Source organism: Polypterus senegalus, chromosome 10 (assembly GCF_016835505.1).
Source record: "Polypterus senegalus isolate Bchr_013 chromosome 10, ASM1683550v1, whole genome shotgun sequence".
Classification (NCBI taxonomy): domain Eukaryota; kingdom Metazoa; phylum Chordata; class Cladistia; order Polypteriformes; family Polypteridae; genus Polypterus; species Polypterus senegalus.
Window position 1 is genome coordinate 175097597 of NC_053163.1, and position 23161 is coordinate 175120757.

Here is a 23161-nt window from a genome sequence, read left to right on the forward strand (position 1 = left end):
CTAATTTTTTTTTCCTCATTCCTACTTGTAACACCTTTATTTTAATTATAACAGCGTAACAATAAACAGCATTTTTTAGACATGCTTAATCCAATTCAGAGTCATTTGGAGAGTGACTGCAGTGGAGACTATTCCAGCACTTTTTGATGCTGCATCTGAGAGTTGGCATTGCTAGCTACTGCATCACCCAGATGTTAATATGGGATGCTAATGCTAACAACAGTCAAATATTTGAGTATGATTTAAATTGGGATGCTGTTAGAGGAGAGGGTAAGGGCGCAGGTCAATGTGTTGGAGGCAATTTTGCTAACTGTGGACTTGCAGTCAGTGGTCTTTTCATAATGAGCTAAAACAAAAAAAAAGACCTCACATTCATCTAACCAACAGAAAAATTTTGAGACGGCGACACATCTGTTGGTATGTCGGTTTGTAAGGAGCTTGTGGGCATAGTACTAAAATATCACTGCCATTGCTACTTGCAACTTGTTTTTTTTTATCTGCAGTACTGGTATTATGCTTTTCTTGATCTACAACAGGGGTCTCCAGCCTTTCTTTCCCTGAGAGCTACTTTTTACAAAATGAAAATGGCTGAGAGCTACTCATGTTTTCTAATGTTTATTGTCATAGCTTATTTCAAACCATTCCAACTGAATGCACTTGTTTTGCCTTAACATTTACGAAATGTTGGTGTCCACAACTCACATTTTGCATTAAAACATCACAAAAAATATTGAGTTCACCTCCAAGTGCATTTTGTACGTCTGTATGCATTTTCTAGTGTATATCACACTATTGAATTAAAACATGAATGCTGTCAAAACAAATCAATGCAATTACAAATACACAGATGTCTCTTATTCATTTGTCATTTTGTTACATGTCACTGTGTCACTTTATTCACATGTCCAGTTGTATATGTCATGTGTTTTTTAGTTAGGCAGATGACTGGCACTGAGGTGTATGGTGGAGCGTAGCCACTTAGGTTCACTCTTATGGAGTCATTTAAATGTTCATCTGTCAGTCTTGTTCTGAACTTTGATTTCATAATATTCATGTCAGACTCAAAAGAGGTATGGAAACCCAAACAAAGCAGACATTTTCAGAGCTGCTTGGTGAAGATTCTTATAGTTATCTGGCTTTACTAAGCTCCAGAAATGCTGAGAATGCTGTTGAAACTTTAATTGCGCATTATTTTGAAGGTTTACTAATATATAATATATAAAATCCAATGTCTGTCTGTCCGCTTTTCACGAGAGAACTACTTCACGGATTTAGATCGGGTTTTTTTCTATAATTTACTTGAACATTCCGGTTGATTTTAGCGACTTCTCTCATTTCGCTGTGTATCATAGTTCGCTTGTGGTACCGATTTATTTGTGCAAATCCAAGAAACACACCGCTGGCCGAGGGGAGGGCCTTCCTCACTCAGTCGCCAGCTTTGGGACGTGGTCCTTAACTCAGTTTAGCTAATGAATTAGAGAACAATTGAATTCAGCTTTGTTTGATATTTTAAATAAAGTGTTACTTAGGTCTTGATGATTTTTGAGTCCAGATATTCTGTTAAGTGTATGCCACATTGAAAAGATAGATTACAATTCAGATTGTGGATTGTGATTTTGTGTTTAAAGTATTGTGATATGATTTTTTGGAAAGATCACCCACCCCTAATTTGACTAATCAACTTTTCAAGTTTATGTAGGATTCATTAACCCTTTGGCGAGCTACTTGGAAAGGCGTTAAGAGCTACCGGTAGCTCATGAGCGATGTGTTGGTGACTCCTGATCTACAATCTATTGTTTGGTCTCCTCTTCCATCCTCTTAGTCTCTGCAGTCTTTCTACACGCCTCACCCCATTTATTTATTATTATTGCATTTAAAAGGTCAGCAATTTAGCTAATTAAATCCTCCCAACTACCATACACCAGAACTCCCCATGTTTCCTTATCAGTCCTGTGTTCTTACTGTTTGCATTATCTTGTTTGCTGACAGTCTTTAACTTGCTAATAAGGACTATGTTCTTTTGCATGAATCATTCGGTGGGTTGTTAAACGGTCAATTTTCAGGGAAGGCACATGTTTTAGCACATGGTCTTACTACCAACTAACCAGATTTCGTTTGAATTGATTCCCCTGCTGCCCCCAAAATATTGCAAGCTATAACTTTTAAAAGTGGCGAGGCAGATGTTCTCCGTACAAAAAAGTGCTTTTGAAGTCTATATTTGAAGAAACCTTTTGGTACAGCATCATTGACTCATGATTCAGGTAAGTGATGATATTTAAACGAAATGCTTTGGTATGAATACATAAACTGCTGCATCTAGCTAGAAAGATTTGTCTCTCCAGTGAGAAGTCATGGGGTGTATTTGAGATACTGGAAAAATATAAACTCTTACACAAATTAATGATAAAGTTATTGCTATTCATAAAAGTACCACTGCACCTTTAAGTTAACTTAATTTTGTTTGTACCATCCAAGCTTAAAATTCCTTTGTAATGCATACAAATTTGTATTGTATTTCTGAACATATTATTTACACCAGGCTTTACCTTCTGTTCTTTAAGCACTTTAACATAACTTTGTTTGAAATCTGCTGTTAATTTCAAACCTTAAACTGTTTATATTCATTTTGGATTTACATTCTTTTAATGTTTAGTTTTTTTTTTTTTCTTCAAATTCCAGATGTGTCTATTCAAAGCTTCCGGCTCAGGCAGTACCAGCCACTTTGACGTGGATCAAACCATTTAAGGTTTGGAGCATCAGTTTTGAAATTTCCATTTGTGTATTTGTATAAAGAATTGGTTATTCCTTCGAGTATTTTCCTGTGATAGACTCTATACCAGTACCATATCTTTATTGTACTTGCACACAATTCTCCTGTTGTACCTTACAAAGATAGTGCAGAGGCGTAAAGCTGCTTGAAGTCACAGAGCAATCAAACTGTCAAGAATTTTAAAGAGGATGCCATGTTGTTGAAAGGGAGTAATGTCAGGGACAGAGTAAACCTGTAGGGAGGCTGCTAATCTGCTTATTAGGAAAATAATTGCTAATAAAGGGAGTTTGCAAGTGACTGTATACTTGTACAGCAGTTTATTAAAAATAAGTTATTAAAACTTTAAAAATATATGTGAACTAAATAAAACACTTCTGTAGAAGCATATGGGGAAAAGGAGGTGAGAATACAATTATAGAAGGTAATTCACTCTTGGAGAGACTGAGACTTTAAAAAGGCAACCTACAGACAACATAACTATACATTTTTTTGTAAGTAATTTCTTTTTTTATTATGTACTTGATAAAATATTTTTTGAGCAGGTTACTTGGAGTGAAACTGCAATCAGTGTTTTCCAGAAACTTTGCTGGGCAAGACCTTTGGTTGCTCTAATTCACAAGTATGTGAATGGGATCCTTCACCTTTTCTTGTGTGATACCTACACGCAGGAAGATATTTACATTCACACTGTTCTTCAGATTCAAGGTTATGCTGTGCCATGCAATCTTGAAGATATCGGCGAGGTATTGAAATCACTTTTCTTTTTTTAATTGATTTTTTTTTTTTTTTTTAAATTTAAGATCAGAATGTAGGTCAAAGCTGGAATATGACTTCATTTTCATTTTAGTGGCCTAGCCTGGTAAACGTTGTAGTAGCAACACACTAAGCTGAACAGAGCAGGGCACCCTATGCTTGGCAACTTCCAACTGCTTCTGGACAGTTCTGAGATATTCCCAGGCTAGTCAACATGAGGATTCATCAGCCATAGTTTGAAGAATGAGGGTTGGGTGAAATGCCAGTCATGCACATATATTCCACAAGAGAGCAAACTCGATTATGGGATGTGTTTTACTACAATTATTGGGCAATTACAGTATTATATTCATGTTTTAGAAAATTACAAGATAAGAGGCAAATAATGCAGGACTGTATTCGTGCTATTAGTTAACTCCAGAGGTCAGAGCAATAACTCCTAAATAATATTTGTTTAACTTTAGAGTCTTGGTTAAGAACAATAGATGTTCTTGTAATGCTTCTGTAAGTTGCTGTATCAAATGTAGGAATTTTTTACATTTGTATTGCAGCTCTGTAGCACAAATTTCCAACAACTACAAAAAGCAAGTTGAAATAAATGGCTTATAGCTTTTCCAAAATAATTTCAATAAGTGAAATCTTAGATTATACAGGTGGCTAGGAATGCAACCACATTCTCTAGTATGTAATCTTTTGAAAGTTGCCAGTTAGCCTAATATGGATGTCTATGGGATGTGGGCGGGAAACCGATGCATGCACAGTTGGGACGTTTCAGACTTAAAATAAATGGTAATAGGATTTGATCGTGGTCTTCTAGAATTGTCATCATTACCCATTGATCCTTCCCTTCACTCAGATACTTGTCTTTTTTTTCTGTAAATAAACCAGCTACACTCTGATAGGTAGCATAGATAATCACATTTATTGTGTATTTAGGATTGTCATTAAAATTGAAATTCTCTGGTTTTTTTATGAAATCAGATAATAAGTTAATACTATACAAGATTTAATTTTAATATTTTTGTTTTACTTAGTTATTTACATCGCAAATAACTATTTAGAGACATTAAATGAAATCTGCACTACAAAAAATGCATATGCAAAAACCACACACAAAAAAAAACAAACTTTTAAATGGGAGTTGTTTTGCTTTTATTTAGCAAAAAAAAAAAATCTGCCAAGGGGGTAAAATTTACTTGACAAGGTTTCTTAAAGTAAGCTAAATAATCATACAGTAAATATACTTTTTTTTGATAATTTAATAGTTCTTACAATAAGGAAAACAAGATTTAATGTCATGATATAAATACTTTAGATTTCATTTTTTGCTGTTTGTAGATGTCAGTTTTAATAAGATGCACTAATTTCTTTCAATATGTTTAGTAGTTACAAAAGTCTTTTAATGTTTTAGTGTTTTGGTCACTGGAACCCAGTGAAGCTCTTTTTGAAAAAAGTGGGACCTGATGAAAAACCAAAGAATGCTGACCCTTCTAGTGTTAAAGAAAATCCTTCTGACCATTTCAGAAGAAATCTGGTAACTGACTTGTATATAAATATATTTGAATTGTTGTTATAGTATTTTTGAACTAGGTGTGTGTACTCTACTTTCATCCACAGGGTTATAAGTGCTTTTAAAAGTGGAAGGAGAGGGGGGGAAAGTGTTAGATTTCCAGTAGGATAGTAAGAGCAAGTTTTGTTACAATTGTTCCCAAGGGTTGGTTGGAGCTAAATGAGGTTGCAATACTTGGCATATCTGACCTGCATTCCTAGGAGTAGTGCTTCTACTTTTAGACAAACCATAGATGACCAAGTTTTAGCTTTTATGTATACTGTATATGTATACAGTAAGACCCTTGCATACAAACGAGTTCCGTTCACAAGTCCAATTTGTTCATAAGTCCAGCAAAGTTAGTCTTGGCACCCAATGAACACAATGCAACCCCCAACCTTCAACTCCTTTAGGAAATAATTGCATTTACAGCTATTTGTACATAAGAAAGTGCTTTTAAAAGTTAAAATGTACTATAAATCTATATCAAATACACAAATATTAACAACAAAAAACTGAAAGTGAATTTTTATTCCCATTGTTTTCCATCAGTTGATCTTCATATAGTAGACGTGCTTACTGCTTGCGAACGAGCCTACATATGCAGACCTAGCATTCCTTTCCCTCCTCTACTCTTATCTGAAACATTATTTGTGCTTTATGTACAGTACATATAGCTTTTAAAAGTTAATATTTTTACTGTGAAATTTTTAAGACCCTGACAACCTTCCAACTGTGCTTTGTGCTGAAACTCAGATAGGGATTGCTTGTCTGCCTCAGGTGCAACTGCAAGTTCAGAGGATTACCGCGTAATGAGTCTGTCACCCACTGGTTAATGCGGGGAACATTTAAAACCAGCTGCTGACTTGGCTGTTTTGTCACTTGTTCTTGAAGTCTGTCTACTCTTTTAATCTGAGAAGGAAGCGACTACAGGATGACGACAGAGTCGCTACATGTATGCTGGAGTTTCTGAAAGTGCTTAAGAGACAGCTCCCATTTGGATAACTTTGAGATGACTGATTTCTTTTTTGTGCAAGTCTGTGACCCACATATTATTTACAGATAGTGCTTTTGTGTTGATTTTGAGTGCATTTTAACAACAAACAACCACATTTTTTTTCCCTCCCTCAGTGTTTTCAGTCAGCTAATCTTGGTTGGCTTGCTTATGGCTAGCGAGCTGGCATATGTAGCAAACTTATGATCATGTTCCATGATCTTGTCCTCGGGGCCGGTGCCTCCATTAAGGCGAATTACGCATTCACATGGAGAGAAGATCATACGGTGTGCGGGTTGGGTGTTGGGTTGGTTGGGGTAGCTACCAAACAGTTGGTTGCCGCACTAATAACCTACCACCTAGAATTGTGCCGATGGTTGAATGCTTCGTTATGTAAACGAGCAAAATCAACCATCTTTTCGCCTCGCTCTACCCTCAATTATTTTCACTTTTGTTTCCATCGCTATCGCCTGGCGCTTCTTAGCAGTACATCACTGTTTCTTTTATTCTTAATTCCTTAAATTCTTGGGCTTGAAATAAAGCATGTTAACTCAACATAAGTAGAGATATAGCCAAAAGCAAAACCACTTGTGAATGATGCATGCATGTGACTGAGAATGTAAGAAATAATAGCGTGCGTTTTCGACTCCACTTAGCAGCAGACATACGAACTAACTTGTGTGTTGCCTTGAAATTTGAAGTTACAGTACAATATTTAACTTTTCCCTTATTTAAATTTTAATTTATTGGACATGCATGTACGCATCTTTTAAAGTTTGTAACTTGAAAGTACGTATGTAGGGGACTTGCTGTATTTATAATATGGGAGGAAATCACAAAAAATGGTACATGATTTTTAGGATCATCAGGCCCAAATCCATATGATACACTCAAGAGTGTGCAGGAAGCAAAATATTCAGTTGGTCACATGAATGGATACATTACAATGACATTTTGTTGACATTTCTTAAAGAAATATGTGAAAAAGTTATCATAAATGCAGGAATCTATGTGCTGTTGGTCATACTGAGCACAGACTACCAGAAAGCAAAAGCTGTAAGAAAAAATAAATTCTGGGTTTATGGAGTCCTTATTGTTGTGTACAAATTCAGTGTGAAGGTTTAGATTTTCTTCCCTTCAAACATTGAATTGTACTCTTCCCACACTTTGAGACGACTGATAGGTATATTTTGTACTAGCTGAAAGTGTGTTTTGTTTGGGGAATTAAAAAAAAAATGGTGAGGCTGGTAGTTGCTTAAAAGACAGAGAATAGGAAAATATAATTAAGAGTAAGTTCTCACAAGAAGCTACAAGTGAAGGAAATAAAGAGGAAGACAACATTGTATTAAATAAACCAGCATTTCCCAAACTGTGCACCTATAGAGGTGCCACGAAATATTTCAATATTAGACATGTTTTGCCACCGTAATGTAACAAATACAAAAATAATTAAAAATATATAAAAATAATTCCACCACAACAATAACAATATCCAGCCCTGGAGGAGAATGAAGATGCAGGAGAGAGAGAGCGAGAGCGCAGGCTTGCATGCAGCTGAGAGCGAACGAGCTGCTGAGCAGGGATCCTGGGTGTTTGTCTCAGTGTTATTTTTAGTTTTTAGTTTACTATTACACTGTGCATTCTATGGTATAATTAACTATATTTGTGCTTAAAAATCTTTAAAGAAAATATATTTACATACAGTTTGTACGGTCTGTAACGGATTAATTGTATTTACATACAGTCCTATGGGGGAAATTACTTAGGGTCACGACCAGAGTTTTTGAGCGAATTATGGTCATGACCCAAGGTTCCACTGTACTGTGGTTTGACGTGGACTGTCATGCAAAAATCTTTAAACATTAAGTGTGCCGTGAGAAGAATGTTTGGGAACCACTGAAATAAACCATAAAATGGCTTAGCTGTGCCAAACGTGGGCATAGCCCCCTGGTACGTTTTTACAATTTTCAGAACAGTTTACAAACTGACACATGTAGGAATATTGTGATTTATTTCATTTGCTCAAGTGTACAGTTTTGCTTGATGTGTACATTTACATGCGGATCAGAGAGGACATAGGCCATGCCTAGGATTGAAATATGTTTTATCACAGTTGATAGAGGAAAACAGCCATTCTAGGTGACAGAATGGGACAGGACACCCTCGCACCAAGTAATTCTTTACTCTGAAGACTTTTTCACGTTTTCCATCATACTTTCACCTAAACATCTAATTATAAATTGCATTGCCTCTGCCATTTTCTCCATCTGCTTATGACGTTGCGACTGTCATCTCTTTTTCATGTTTTTTACTCCTGTTGACACAAATGAATGTTGGCAGGTGCTTCCTTAACTATTTATTATTAGTGGATCTCCAGTTGAATAAAACTTGATGGATTGCATCATCGGGGTACAGTAACAGGTGTGTGGTTGTTCTCATCCATTTATCCCATCCATTCATTTTCAGATAGTCCCATAATAGTTGAAAAACAGTTTCCAAAAGTGTTCCTCGGTCTCCTTAATTTTGGCAGCTTTTATTTTCTCCACAGTAATCAGTTTGGTTTGAGTTCTGGGTAGTAGGTTGCTAAAACATATTAACAGCATTTAGCACAAGCTGAGACTGCATTCTGAGTGAAGTAATTACTTTAGTAAAATGGATTTGTAACTGAACACAAAGCCTAACATCCAATGAAGCAGTGTTTGATAGACTGCAATTTTTTATCCCTATTTTGTAGCTCACTCCTCCTGAAAAACAGCTCTACTCACTATGTCAGCCTTTAACACCAGATGGCACTGATGCTACTGATGACTTCAGTGATCTTCCAGAGCTTGAGCTCATAAGTGAGCAAAATGACCTGCAAGATGAGGTTAATTTTATTATCTTTTGTCTTAAAAATATTTCTGATAAACAGAAGTTTTGTATAAAGAATTTGAAAAATATATATTTTTGTTTTTAATAAGGGTGATGAATGTAGTATACAAGGTTTACTGCCTGCACATTTTTGTTATTCATGTGAAATCTTCACCTTCTCCCCATACTTGAATAGGTTGTACTCCCACAGCCTGGAAGATCTAGTATGTAGGTTTAGTTAATTGGCAAGTGTAAAATGGATCCATGAGATTGCAAATACGAGTGACTGTCGACGGATTTACAGTCATTTAAAGGTTGTTTTCTAGTGCTCGGTAGTTTTGGTTTGTGAAATTTATGTGCCTATATAGTTAAGGCCATAGGTTTATCTGCATCTTGTGTAAAAACTTTCCAAATCAAAATTCCCTAATTTCACACAAACAATGTTACTGAGACATTCATGTGTTAAGTCGATTAGCTTATCTACTTCATTTCCAGAGGTGATTTTTCTCCTGCAACTAATTGTCCGAAGCTCCCTGAGTGAACCAACAATTAATGGTACATCTCCCTGCATACGGAAAAAGATGTTAAACGTGCTCACATTTATAATATAGATTGTGTATCTATACCGTACTGCCGATTAGAATATCTTCATAAAGGGATCATTTTCCTGCAGATCATCTAATGTGGTCTAGCTAATTCTTTGTGTGAAATGTCCAAACACTGCAGTCTGTGTGGAAGAAAGTGGACAAAAACTCTGCCAAAGAATGAATTTGAACATTAAGCATGGCAATAGTGATGTTCTGTAGGAGCTCACAGCCATGGACACTGTGAGAAGGACTTCGAAATCGCAGTGCTTATGAGCAACTTCAAAACACAACAAGCGAGAAAGGAATGGGAAGTTAAACTGATAATGTAACACATTACGACATGGTTTACAGACAAGTTTTATCACCATATATGAGGATTATTTACATCTCTCTGACTGACCCAGACAATCTGACTACAAATCTATATTGTATGCAAAAACTCATCAGAAACTTCCAACGACTATGTTGAACAGTTATCAAAATATCTTGATTATAAACTGTTCTCCTCTCGCACTAAATGAAACTTTTAAAATGACCCACTTAAAGGTTTTCCAATGCAGTATCTGCCCTGGAATTTATACAAACACAGAGAATTCCAGTTTCTACATTATACAAGCTCATTCAGGAAGTGGTCCCCTGAGGCAGAGCAGGATCTGAGAGACTGCTTTGGAACTATGGACTGGGATATCCTGCAGTGATCACATAGTGAGAACATTGAGGAGGTTGTTGACTGCACTACTGATTACATCAACTTCTGTATGGACATTGTAGTTCCAGTAAGAACAGTACGCTGCTATGCTAACAACAAGCCATGGATTACAAGTGACATCAAGGGCCTTTTGAATCAGAAGAAAAGGGCTTTTAAAGGCGGTGATCAGCATGAGCTCAAGCGCATGCAGAAGGAACTCCGAGTTTAGCCCAAGACGGCGAAGGAGCAGTACAGGAGAAAGCTGGAGCAGAAGTTGCAGAAAAACAGCATGAAGGAAGTGTGGGATGGGATGAAGATCACTGGCTGCTGCTCGAAGCAGGGTGCCACCATCGAAAGAGACATGGAGAGAGCAAACCAAATGAACAACTTCTTTAACAGATTTGACCACCCTAACACTCTCACCTCGGAGTATTGCACCCTCCACCCATCCTTCTGCTGATAACAGCATAGGAGAGACTTCCCCACCCATAATTACAGAAGCCCAGTTGAGCAGAGAGCTGAGGAGACTTTGTGCCAGCAAAGCAATGGGTCCAGATGGTGTATCGCCACGACTGCTGAAGGCCTGTGCGCTGGAGCTGGGGAATCCTCTACAGCGCATCTTCAACCTGAGCCTGGAACAGGGGAGAGTCCCGAGGCTTTGGAAAACATCTTGTATCACCCCAGTCCCAAATGTATCACGTCCTAGTGAGCTGAATGACTGTCACTCTGACGTCACGTGATGAAGACCATGGAGCAGCTGCTGCTTCACCACCTAAGGCCACAGGTCCACCACTCCCTCGACCCTCTGCAGTTCGCATACCAGGAGAAGGTGGGAGCAGAGGATGCCATCATCTGTATGCTACACCGATCCCTCTCCCACTTGGACAGAGGCAGTGGTGCTGTAAGAATTATGTTTTTGGACTTACCTAGCGCCTTCAACACCATCCAACCTCTGCTCCTTAGGGTCAAGCTGACAGAGATGGGAGTAGATTCATACCTGGTGGCATGGATCGTGGACTATCTTATAGACTGACCTCAGTATATGCGTCTCGGGAATTGCAGGTCTGACATTGTGGTCAGCAACACAGGAGCGCTGCAGGGGCCTGTACTTTCTCCGGTCCTGTTCAGCCAACATACATCAGACTTCCAATACAACTCGGAGTCCTGCCACGTGCAAAAGTTTGCTGACGACACTGCTATTGTGGGCTGCATCAGGAGTGGGCAGGAGGAGGAGTACAGGAAGCTAATCAAAGACTTTGTTAAATGGTGCGACTCAAACCACTTAAACCTGAACACCAGCAAGACCAAGGAACTGGTGGATTTTAGAAGGCCCAGGCCCCTCATGGACCTCATGATCCTCAGGTACCTATAAGTACCTGAGAGTGCAGCTGGATGATAAATTGGACTGGACTGCCAATACTGATGCTCTGTGTAAGAGAAGACAGAGCCAACTATACTTAGAAGGCTTGCGTCCTTCAACATCTGCAGTAAGATGCTGCAGATGTTCTACCAGACGGTTGTGGCTAGTGCCCTCTTCTACGCGGTGGTGTGCTGTTGAGGCAGCATAAAGAAGGATGCCTCACACCTGGACAAACTTGTGAGGAAGGCAGACTCTATTGTAGGAATGAAGCCGGACAGTTTGACATCCGTGGCACAGCGACGGGCACTGAACAGGCTCCTGACAATCATGGAGAATCCACTGCATCCACTAAACCGTGTCATCTCCAGGCAGAGGAGCAGCTTCAGCAACAGACTGCTGTCACTGTCCTGCTCCACTGACAGACTGAGGAGATCGTTTCTCCCCCAAACTATGCGACTCTTCAATTCCACCCGTAAACGTTAACATTATTCAAAGTTATTGTCTGTTTTTACCTGCATTTTTATTCCTCTTTAATATTTTTTTTTTGTATACGTATGCTGCTGCTGCATTATATGAATTTCCCCTTGGGATTAATAAATTATCTATCTTGCCTATCTCCGGAAGAATGGCTTGAGCTGCCTTGAAAACTTGCATATTGTAACCTTTTTTTTTTTTTTTTTTTTGGTTAGCTAATGAAAGGTGTCATTTTGCTTGACTTCTCATTGTATCCATAATGGCTAACACGGTACAACACCCAATTACTACAGACCTACAAGACACCGAAATATACTGCTACTACATGGAATTGAAGACCTGGTGGAAGAAACTAGCACACCTCCACAGTGACATCTCTTCTTAGTGAAATGCAAAAAAGGAAAATCTTGTCCCAAAAGGCATATTGATAAGGAATCCAACCAATCCAATCCACACTTTGAACTAGGACCTCTGAAAGGCTGAGAAATCACCTAATCAAAATTTTCTATAACATTGAAAAGAACACACAAGGAGAGGTCCAGGACCTCATCCTGCTCCTTAGCAGTGACATGCAGGATATGGTAAAGGAGCTACATCTATATTACAGAAGACGCCAGAAACTCCTTATTGTCAACTAAAAGAAAAAACTGCTTAGACTGTGAGAGAAAGCTGGGCAGTTAATAGCAACAAATAGAAAGAACAGACCTGTACTGTTAATCTCTCCTCACACCAAACGAAGCAGAGATTTACAAAGAGACTCTCAGTCTGCCCTGCAAAGCTCATTGACAAAATCAGACTCTGCAGTGAGGTGGAGTAATTCTTCAGAAAACTGAGACTTAAAAGAATTTCCACAAAAAAGAAAATGGCAACCATGGACACCAGGACTTGGCAGAAACTCCACCCTGGAGAGTTACATAGATTACTTTCGACTGAGTCAAAACGGGTATCCTATATGGACAGCAAGATCGGGTACAGCACATCACTATTCACGAGCAGTGAGACATACATTCACTAAGGGAAAATACAGAGATTGTTATTAAACCAGCAAAGGGGGTGCCTTTGTTATCATGAACACACCTGACTATATACAGGAGGTACAAAGGCAGTTGCCCAATATAATGTATTATTACAAACTGCAGGAAGATCCTACAGATCTCTACAAGAAGGAACTAAAGACAGTAAATTTCCTGTTGACATCAGGAATCATGTAAACAGTTTAATTCCTGAGAACCCAGAAATGGATTACTTCTACATGCCTCCTAAGATCAACACTAAAGGGAACCCAGAAAGGCCTATATCATCAGGATTTGGTTCACTTACAGAAAATGTTTCAGGATGGAGCACATCCTTAAACCACTCACCCGCAATACAACTAGCTACATCCAAGACATCACTGATTTCCTAAAAAAACTGTCTGCTCTTGGCCCCTTACCTAAGGGAACCTTTCTTGCCACTCATTTGGACAGGACTTCTACCTGCAACAAATGGGAACTGCAATACTGTTGGTTGGCAACTCACTACACAAACCTATTTATGGCAAAATGTTATGTCAACATGGGTCTTAAAACCAGTGTTGTATCTCCATTGGGTCTTAAAACCAGTGTTGTATCTCCATTACATAGATGACATCTTCATAGTCTTGGCTGCCAGAGAGAAGGACCTCCTCCATTTTCATAACGAGTCTTTCCACCTCGACCTAAAGCTGAAGCTTAATTATTCAAAAACAGAAGCCTGGCTCCTTCACACCACTGTTCAACTGAAAGGTAACACCCTTATAAATTCTGTTTTTCACAGACCATCAGACAGACGGACATACCTGAGAAGTGAAAGCTTCCACCCCAAGCATATAAGGCGCTCCATCATTTTCAGCAAAGCAATAAGTTAACAATCGTATTTGCTCATATCCAACAGGCCAGGATTAACATCTGTAGGATCTTAGAGAAGATTTCATTAGTCAAGCATATACTCTGAAAACAACAGAAATTCAAATAAGAAGAGCTACCATAGCCATAGACAACCTTCTGGAATATAAAAACAAGGACAACAAGAACTGAATCCTCCTTGTTTTTATCTATAACCCACATGTTTTGGCACTTTGAAAAGTTATAAAAACTTCAGCCAATACTAAATAATGACAACACACTGAGAGATGTATTCCCAGAACCTCCCCTCCTGCCATACAGACATCCACCAAACCTGCAGCAACTAATTGTCCAAAATTTCCTGAGTCAACCAACAGATAATGGTACACTTCCCTTCCTACAGAAAACATGCAACACATGTACTTACATTTATAATACAGACTGTGTAGTTATACCACACTGCTGGCTGGAACATTGCATAAAGGAATCATTTTCCTGCAGATCATCTAATGTGGTCTACCTAATTCTTTGTATTAAATGTCCCAACACTGCACTCTTATGTGTGAGAAACTGGACAAACACTAAACAAATGAATTAATTTACACAGGTTCCACATTAAGCATAGCAATAGAGGTGTTCCTGTAGGAGGTCACTTCAGCAGCCATGGACACTGCAAGAAGGACTTTTAAAGTCACAGTGCTTATGGGTAACTTCAAAACACAGCAAGTGAGCAAGGAATGGGAAGTTAAACTGATGCTAAAATTTAACACATCACAACATGGTTTAAATAGAGACGAGAGTTTTATGACCAGACATGAGGATTATTTACGTGTTTCTGACTGATCCAGACAACCTGACTACAGATCCACATTGTATGGTAAAACTCATCACAAACTTCAAAAGACTTTGTTGGACAATTTATCAACAGATCTTGACTATACATTGTTCTCCTCTCCTGCTAAATGAATTTTAGCCTGGAGAGGACTATTAATTTTTTTACATGTAAGATGACCCACTTAAAGGTTTTGCAATGCAGTTTCTTTCCTGAAGAAGGGGCCTGAGCTGCCTCGAAAGCTTGCCTGTTATAATCTGTTTAGTTATCCAATAAAAGGCATCATTTTGCTTGATTTCTCATTCCACCCAAAATAATGATTAATAGATTTATTTCAGCATTTAATCACTATGTCAGATTTTCAGTGGGTCAAAAGTTTACAAACACCAAGTTGACTGTCTCTTTACACATCTTAGATAAGTTGCTAATTGTCATAATTAGTGTTGTATCGGGACACCTGTTGTTGTATACAAGGGCCTACCTATAGAACCAGTGCCACCTTGGGGTTAAGACAATGGGGAAATCGAAAGAACTGAGTCAAACCAACAGGAGAAAAATTGTGCATCTTCACAAGTTGGGTTCCTCCTTAAGAGCTATCTTTGAAAGGTTCAAGGTAGTACAAGCATCTATGCAATGAAAAGAAGGCACTCCAGCGTGTAATTAAAACTGCACAGCACATCTCTGGAGCAGCCTTCTCCTCCCTACAGGACATCTACACTAGTAGGGTCATCAGGAGGCCGCGGAACATAATTAAAGACAATACTCATCCTCAATACACGCTCTTCATGCAGCTTCCCTCAGGGAGGCGCTACGGGAGTGTGAAATCACACATCACAAGACTGACGCATAGTTTTTTTTCCACAAGCAATCGCACTCCTCAACAATGCTAAAAGTTAAAGTCAATCCAAACCACAACTCATAGCCTCATAAATGGGGCTGCGGTATGTCATCAGGCACTTAGCACAATATTTTGTAATCTTATAATTGTAGTTTTATTTGTTTTTATACATCTTTTGTCTTTCAGTCTTTGTATATGAAGGTGAGCAAGCAAAGTAAGAATTTCATTACATGGTTTTAACACGTGTTTTTACTGTGTATATGACAATAAACTTCTTGTATCTTGAACTGTGCAAAAAGATAAGTTTAGAACCATAGTGACACTTCATTTTTTAGAGAGTAGGCATAAATTGACTTCCGGGAATGAACCAATTTTGTTTTGAAAGGCCCAACAGAACACCAAGATGACAACTAAGGAACTAGGAAGGAATTAGAAGCATCAGAAACTAAAATGTCACCATCCATCATTCTAACACTTCATCAACATTGCCTGAAAGGTTGTCGGCCGGGAAAGTACCCATTACTTCAAAATCAACATGAAGAAGAGCACAAATTGTACTTGCTCACAAGGACAAAAATGTAACTTTTAGAGGGATATTGTCTGGTTAAGAGAAACTAAATTTTAACTGTTTGGCTGTAATGATCAGCAATACGTATGGAGCCTGAAGGGTGAGGCTCTTATTCCAAAGAACATCATCCCAACTGTGAAGCACGAGAGGCAACATCATGATGTGAGATTGTTGTACTGGTAGAGCGACTGCTGCGCTTCATAACATACTGTAGATGTCATCATGAAGGAGCATTATCTGGAAATTCTGAAGCAACACCCCAAGATGCCCTTAACCAAAATAAAATCTGTTACATGTACTGTAATAAAGCATGGTTAGAGTAATTGTTGGCTTTGTGTCCTGTCAGATGTTACTGAAGAACCTGTATTTCTATAGTGTGCATTTCTATGTGTTATTTTAAAATGTTTTTAATTCTGAACATACACATGTTGGGTTTATTTTTGTCTGTGGTCAGTTGCTTTAGTCCAACTCTTAAGGCTTGGTTTTATTGAGACTAATAGTGACTTCTTACTAAAGTCTTTGCAGTGTGAGATGACCATGAATAACGTGGTACAACAACGTGAGGAGTCTGTGGCCTGCTTGGAAGATAAAACATCTTCAAAAAACACCCCCTACACTGCAGCAGTGGACACTAATGAAGGTATTCATAAAGAGTTTTGTAGAAGGTTATACATGTTTATGGCTATTTTTGAAATTTTATTTCCCATTTCCTGATGGTCATTTGCACCCTAAACTCATATTTAACTTTATTTTAGGCAGAAAACCAGGAAATCGACCTGAAGTGCATTTTGTTAGAAACGTATAGAACTAAATTAACATAAAGGCATTCCTGTTTATCCACAGATTCTGAACATAGTATTGAATAAGATGCATCTTTATATCATAATTTATCTTGGGCTTTTCAAATTCAAGTAAATGAAATGGGAACAAAAAAACTGTTGAATGATAACCAGAAGTGGGTAATATTGTGTTATATTTACACAGCTGGGTATACTTTGGAAATATTGTAGTAGATTTTGGCAGCAGAACTTTTGACTTTTATCTTTGCACATTTGTGAAGGAAAAAAGTAATTTGTACTCCAATACTCACACTCTTTACCATTACATTTGAATTTTTAAATTTTAATATTTAATTTGTTCAACAACAATCTAATCTCTTTTGCTGCAGGCAATCGGCAGTAAATCCTCTCTAGCTTGTACTGTAGATTTCAGTGATCATTTTTGACTGTCTTTCGGTTTTTCCTCTTTACTACAGGCCAATAGTAAAAACCTCATCACTGTCAGCTGACTTTTCTCGTGGATTTCATTGGTCATTTTCAGCTGTCGTTTAGTATTCCTGTCTACTAATAGCTATGCCTGATCAACAATAATTGGCGGTCATTCACGGAAATTCCCCTAATTGACTAAACCTTAATGAAACTGATCAAAAAAACATTGCCCGTACTTCTGGAAGATCTAGTTTAAGTAGTTAGTTACCAAAGTAGTCAGTGAGTGACCAAGTTCCAGTCTCTAAATCGGTCAATATTTATACAGAAGAAAAAAAAACTTTGTATGCCAGAAGAGTCAGGAATGTCAGTATCTGTAAACTCTACCTTCAAATTAAGAGATTGTGGCTGTAAATAGTTGCTTTTCTCCTGTTGTACACAGCTAGCTTGCTGACTAATTTGCTGCACTATATTGTCTAACGTATGTGGACTCATCCCACGAAGTTATTGAGTTCAGGTGTTTCAGCTTGCCCCCATCGTTAACAAGTGTATAAAACCAAGCACACAGCCATGCAGTCTCCAATGGCAGTAGAACAGTTTGTACTGAAGAGCTCAGTGACTTTAAACATGGCACTGGTAGAGGATACCACTGAAACTTCTGCTGTGCTAGATCTGCGCTGGTCAGTTGTGTGAGTATTGAAGTGGAGGCGTCAAGGAGCAACAGCAGCTCAGGCACAAAGTGGTAGACCACACAAACACTCGGTGCTTGTTGCCTGATTCTTGAAGTGCATAATTCATAAAAATAACCTATCCTCTGTTGCATCACTCACAACAAAGTCCCAGACTGCTTCTGGAAGTGATATCATCACAAAAACCTGTTTGTCCAGAGCTTCACGAAATGGGTTTCCAAGGTCAAGCAGCTGCATACAAGCCTGAGATCACTCTGCAGTACTAGTCATTGGCTTATTTGGTTTAAAGCATTGTACTCTGGAGCAGTGGAAACGTGGGTGATCAATTGCACTTCACTATCCTGGCATTCTGATGGACAAATCTGTGTTTAGCAGATGCCAGGAGAATGCTACCTTCCATACAGCATAGTGCCTACTGTGAAGTTTGGTTTAAGAGAGATATTAAGGGGCTGTGGGGCTATTTTTCAGGGTTTGTGTCCCAGTTAAGAATACTATTAATTCTTCAGCATGCAAAGACATTTAGATAATTGTGCGCTTCTGAATTTGTGTTAACAGTTTGGGGTAGCCCCTTTTCTGTTTCAGCATGAAGGTGCCCCCTGTGCATAACCACAGCTCCACAAATTCATGGTTTAAATGAGTTTGGTATGGAGTATCTCAAGTGGCATACACAGAACCCTGACCTCAGACCTAATGAACACTTTTGGAAAGCCGATTTTGAGCCAGGTCTTCTCATCCAACATCAATACATGACCTTTGGCTGAAGGGTGCACATTTCCACAGACACACTCCAGAATCTTGAGGAAAACCTTCTTAAACAAGTGGAGGCTACTATAGATGTAAGGGAAAGTCCAACTCCATTTTAATGCCCATGGTTTTTGAATGGGATGTCCAACAAGCTCATGTAAGTGTGAGGGTCAGGTGTCCACAAGCTTTTGGCCATATGGTGTAGGTAGATAGCAAGTCCTACTCTTGTTAAGGATTGGGCACGAGGCAGGTACAAGGACACCAGTCCAATGCAGGGTGAGCACACACACATGTACACATACTTTAGAACCGAGTTAACATTACCAGTTCACCTGACCTGCATGTCTTTGGACTGTGGTAGGTAACCGGAACACCTGGAAAATCCATTAGAATGCATGCATGCAGACTGAGTACATGGACCACCCCAGGCGTAAACCCTGGTCTCATTATTGCGAGGCAGCAGCACTACCACTATGCCTCAATATTGCCCAATACAAGGACATTAAAGGAATTTGTTTCTTGAGAGAATAAAAATATCTGCCAGGTAGTTTTATTGTCGGTGGCATTTAATAATCGTTACTCCACAGTGTTTGCATTTATAGTCCGAGAATAATAAAAAATCAATGGTAACGTTAAGAGAAACTCTTCCCTTCTAACTCCTTAAGTTAACTGTTTGAGAAGATCATATGTGCTTACGTTTTCAGAGTCTAGCATTTTATGGTGTGTTCAGAACTCCCTCTCCTCATCCAAATATTGCCCCACTTTTATAGTGTAAGTTCACTTACCTTTGCAAAGATTGACCAAGAGACAGGTGTTAAATATAAACCTCCAGACCTGAGGGATATCTCACTTGTTTAGTGTAGACATAATGTGCCTCTGAATACAGAGCATCTGACTGAAGAAAAACTGCACTAATCTTGTATATCCCCAGTTTCTTTACGGCCAGGTGCACTTACAACACCATAGCTTTTCAAAATCTCCAAAAAAGATAGTCCTGTTTACCACGATGAGATAAGAGTTATAGTAGGGCTCAGTTGATTACAACCCTTATATTATTTGCTGTGCCTTTAACAGATGCATCACATCATTCTAGTTGCAAGTGCTCATGCAAATTAAATATTTTATGGAGCCTTCACATGCATCTCAACAAGCACTCCTAGTGTATGAAAAGAACGTCCACTTTCAAAGCTCATTCATCCAGCCACACCTTAGTTTTAATGCATGTACACTTTACAGTTCAGTTAGATCATGCTTGCAGCTACAGCTTGGATAAGTGGTAGACTCGAACCACATTTTGCAGTAATTTTAAAATAAGTGTACTGTACTAGTTTAATACAAGCCTCACCTTAATGTGTGACTTGTCACAGAAGATCTTTTATGTCAGAGAACTGTGAAGTATGGTTTAAAGAAAAGAGAGAGTGCTATTAACCAAGAGCGTACCAGAGCTTGAAACAGTGACCCTGGAGATCACCATAAGTGTGTTAATGAAGTAAGCATATATGATGTAAATCCCTCAAGTATGTTTTTCGTAATACTCTATAATAAGGACTTCCTTTTATGTTAGTCACGTAAGGCTATGTAGCAAGACCTTAGCAAACATTTTGTTTTATATAATGGTACAAGTACTATACACATCCCTTTTAATACCTTTATTGCAAAGTGTTACCACTTCTAAGAAATGAGCAATATGATGGTCATTTTGCGCTATCCTGGCCAATCCCTTGACACTACTATTTTTTTCTAGCTCTTTCCTAGCTGCTAAAATATAAGTCATTACCCAAACTCTAAAATCAAGAACAAATTGAATTATCCTGGCAAAGATCTTTACAGTTTATGAATTTCTGAATTAAAATTGCATTATAGTTTGACTGCAAGGTCTACATTTCACTCTCAAGAGTTCCATTCATATCCCTGGTGTGCTCCAGTTAATACTGACTTCCATGTTTGTAGTAACCTAATCTGACACACTGACATGTTCAAAAGTGGCTGCCTTAATAAAACATGATAAATGCAATGTACAAGGAACATTCAATCTGGTAGTTTTGTTTTTTTCCACTATATACACAGTACAGAGGGACTATATCTGGTCTGCTCTTGAAAGAGCCTAGAGTTTTGAGATGACTTGCTATTAAAAATGCATCTCTATAGTGTATTCTAGATTGACACATTCACATTCAATTTGTGAACAGTAAATTGACTGCTGCTGTGAATTTAAATTCAGATTCAGACAATAGGTTATAGAAAAATATTAATGTAGTATTAAACTATAGAGACTTTAGTGTAACATTTTGATGTGATTTTTATTTCACCATAGTCTATATACATCAGTGACCAACAGAACTGTACTTCTTAATGTTTAGAACAAAGTTTGTAGTCTTTCTAATGTTTTTGATATACCAGTGTTTTGATTAAAACATAGCCCATGCATGTAATGTCCATGATTTATAGTTCACAGTCTCTCATGTTACATTTTTCTCAATATGCAATCTAATAATGTCTAACTCTGGAATACATACAGCTCATTCATTAATTTAAATCGATCTTGGTGGGTATTGTCCTGTATTGTTTGAATTCATGTGTCAGATTTGGAAATGCAGAACTGTAGATGAGTGTGTGTGGAGGAAAACATGGGTGTAATTTTGATAATTAGAATTAGTTTAGGCCTGTTCAGTAGCTGTTAGCTTTTTTCCCTGCGATATGTCACATTGGATTGCAGTCACATGTAGACAATGTACTGTAATGTTAACGATGAGAAGTTCCATTATGTGTCTGTTTTGAATTTTCATTAGTGCTTTACAGGTTGTGCTTTACCAGACTCTGCTCAGGATGTATGTGATGTAGATAAATATCATGTTATCGTATTTCAGACCTGAGCTGTAATCTTCCATCCACATCTAAAGAAATCTACAGTGGGCAGCTGGTCTCAACCCCAAGCGTCTGCAGTCCACCTAAACGAGGAGCAAGACCGATCTTTCCAGTATTTGCCGGAGGCAGGCTGTATGGAGACTTGCTCTGCTTGCCCCGATCTTTTGCCTCCTCCATCTTGTGACCTTCTTTATATCTTGCCTTAGTGCATATTTTGTTTGTTATGAAAGTGAAAATATTTTCATTTTGTATTATGTATTATTACATACTTATGTGAAATCACTCATATCACAGTTGCCAAATTCATGATGAAGTTGTTGTTGTAATTCATGGGACACAAATTGACATTTTGGAGAAATTACTGCATTGCTGTACAAGTGGAAATAGCACATTTTTAGAACTTTCATGTTCTATGAGGTTTTGTAACATACAGCAAACTATAATGTCTAATTAGAATGCTAACAATCAATCATTCAAGTGTAAAATTATTAAAATAATTTGTTTCATTGTTTTGAAGAAGGAGAAGAATATTTGCACATGACTCGTGACCTTGAAGCCCTGTACTTTCATTTCAGGAAAAGACACCATTTTTTCAGTGTTCAAAATATTTTTTATTTTTATTTATTTACTTTTTTTGACCTGGCCATATATTTATGTGTTTTTGTATTGTTTTATTTTGTACTTGCAGTAAATGTGATGTGCTTTAATTGGCTTATGTTCTGTGACTGTGTCTTCTTTATGGTGCTGGAGTATTAGTGGTTTGCATAGTGTTTGGTCCTGTTATTTGTTATTGTACTACAGTATATTGAAGCTAAGACACACATTTACTTTTCTTATTTTGCAATGACTTCTCTGAGACACAAACGCACACTCTTGATAGGGGAACTTCTCCGAATATCACAATAAATAATGTGAGGTGGCAGTCCTTTTTACTGGAGAGCTTGGCTGTAGGGTCCGAAAAGCTAGGTGAATTGCTTTAGACACGGAGATTTCAACTAGGATTTCTACACAGGGCAGATGGATGCTGCACCCTTTAGTATCCTAAATAAGTATCATACCCTTGGTTTACTGTTATTGCTATTACTGCATTAAGACTTGTTATGCTTGTTTTGGACACATCTTTAACACCATCACCTGGGTTTATTATCTGGGGATATCATCTTAATGCACTAAAATTGCTGAAGATTATATGTATGTGTATGTGTATGTATATATATATGTATATATGTGTGTATGTATGTGTGTGTATATATATATATATATATATATATATATATATATATATATATATGTGTGTATATATATATATATATGTGTGTATATATATATATATGTGTGTATATATATATATATATATATATATATGTGTGTATATATATATATATGTGTATATATATATATATATATGTGTATATATATATATATATATATATATATATATATATATATATATATATATATATTAAGTGCAAAATTTTTTTTTTTTTTCTTTTTCCTCTTTTAAAGACTATATTGGTAACAGATATCTCTATC

At 37.7% G+C, this 23161-nt stretch overlaps 1 protein-coding gene across 2 annotated transcripts in view; it reads left to right on the plus strand.

The window, feature by feature from the left end:
- Positions 1-22268, plus strand: part of tdrd5 (tudor domain containing 5) — a 60393-nt gene extending 38125 nt beyond the window's left edge. For both annotated transcript variants that reach the window (XM_039767750.1, XM_039767751.1), the window contains exons 13-18: positions 2680-2746; positions 3313-3513; positions 4935-5057; positions 8801-8932; positions 16642-16765; positions 21631-22268. In XM_039767750.1, the coding sequence (XP_039623684.1) occupies positions 2680-2746; positions 3313-3513; positions 4935-5057; positions 8801-8932; positions 16642-16765; positions 21631-21812 (829 nt within the window). In that variant the 3' untranslated portion in view covers positions 21813-22268. The remainder of the gene's footprint in view (positions 1-2679; positions 2747-3312; positions 3514-4934; positions 5058-8800; positions 8933-16641; positions 16766-21630) is intronic.
- The last annotated feature ends 893 nt before the right edge of the window (positions 22269-23161 follow it).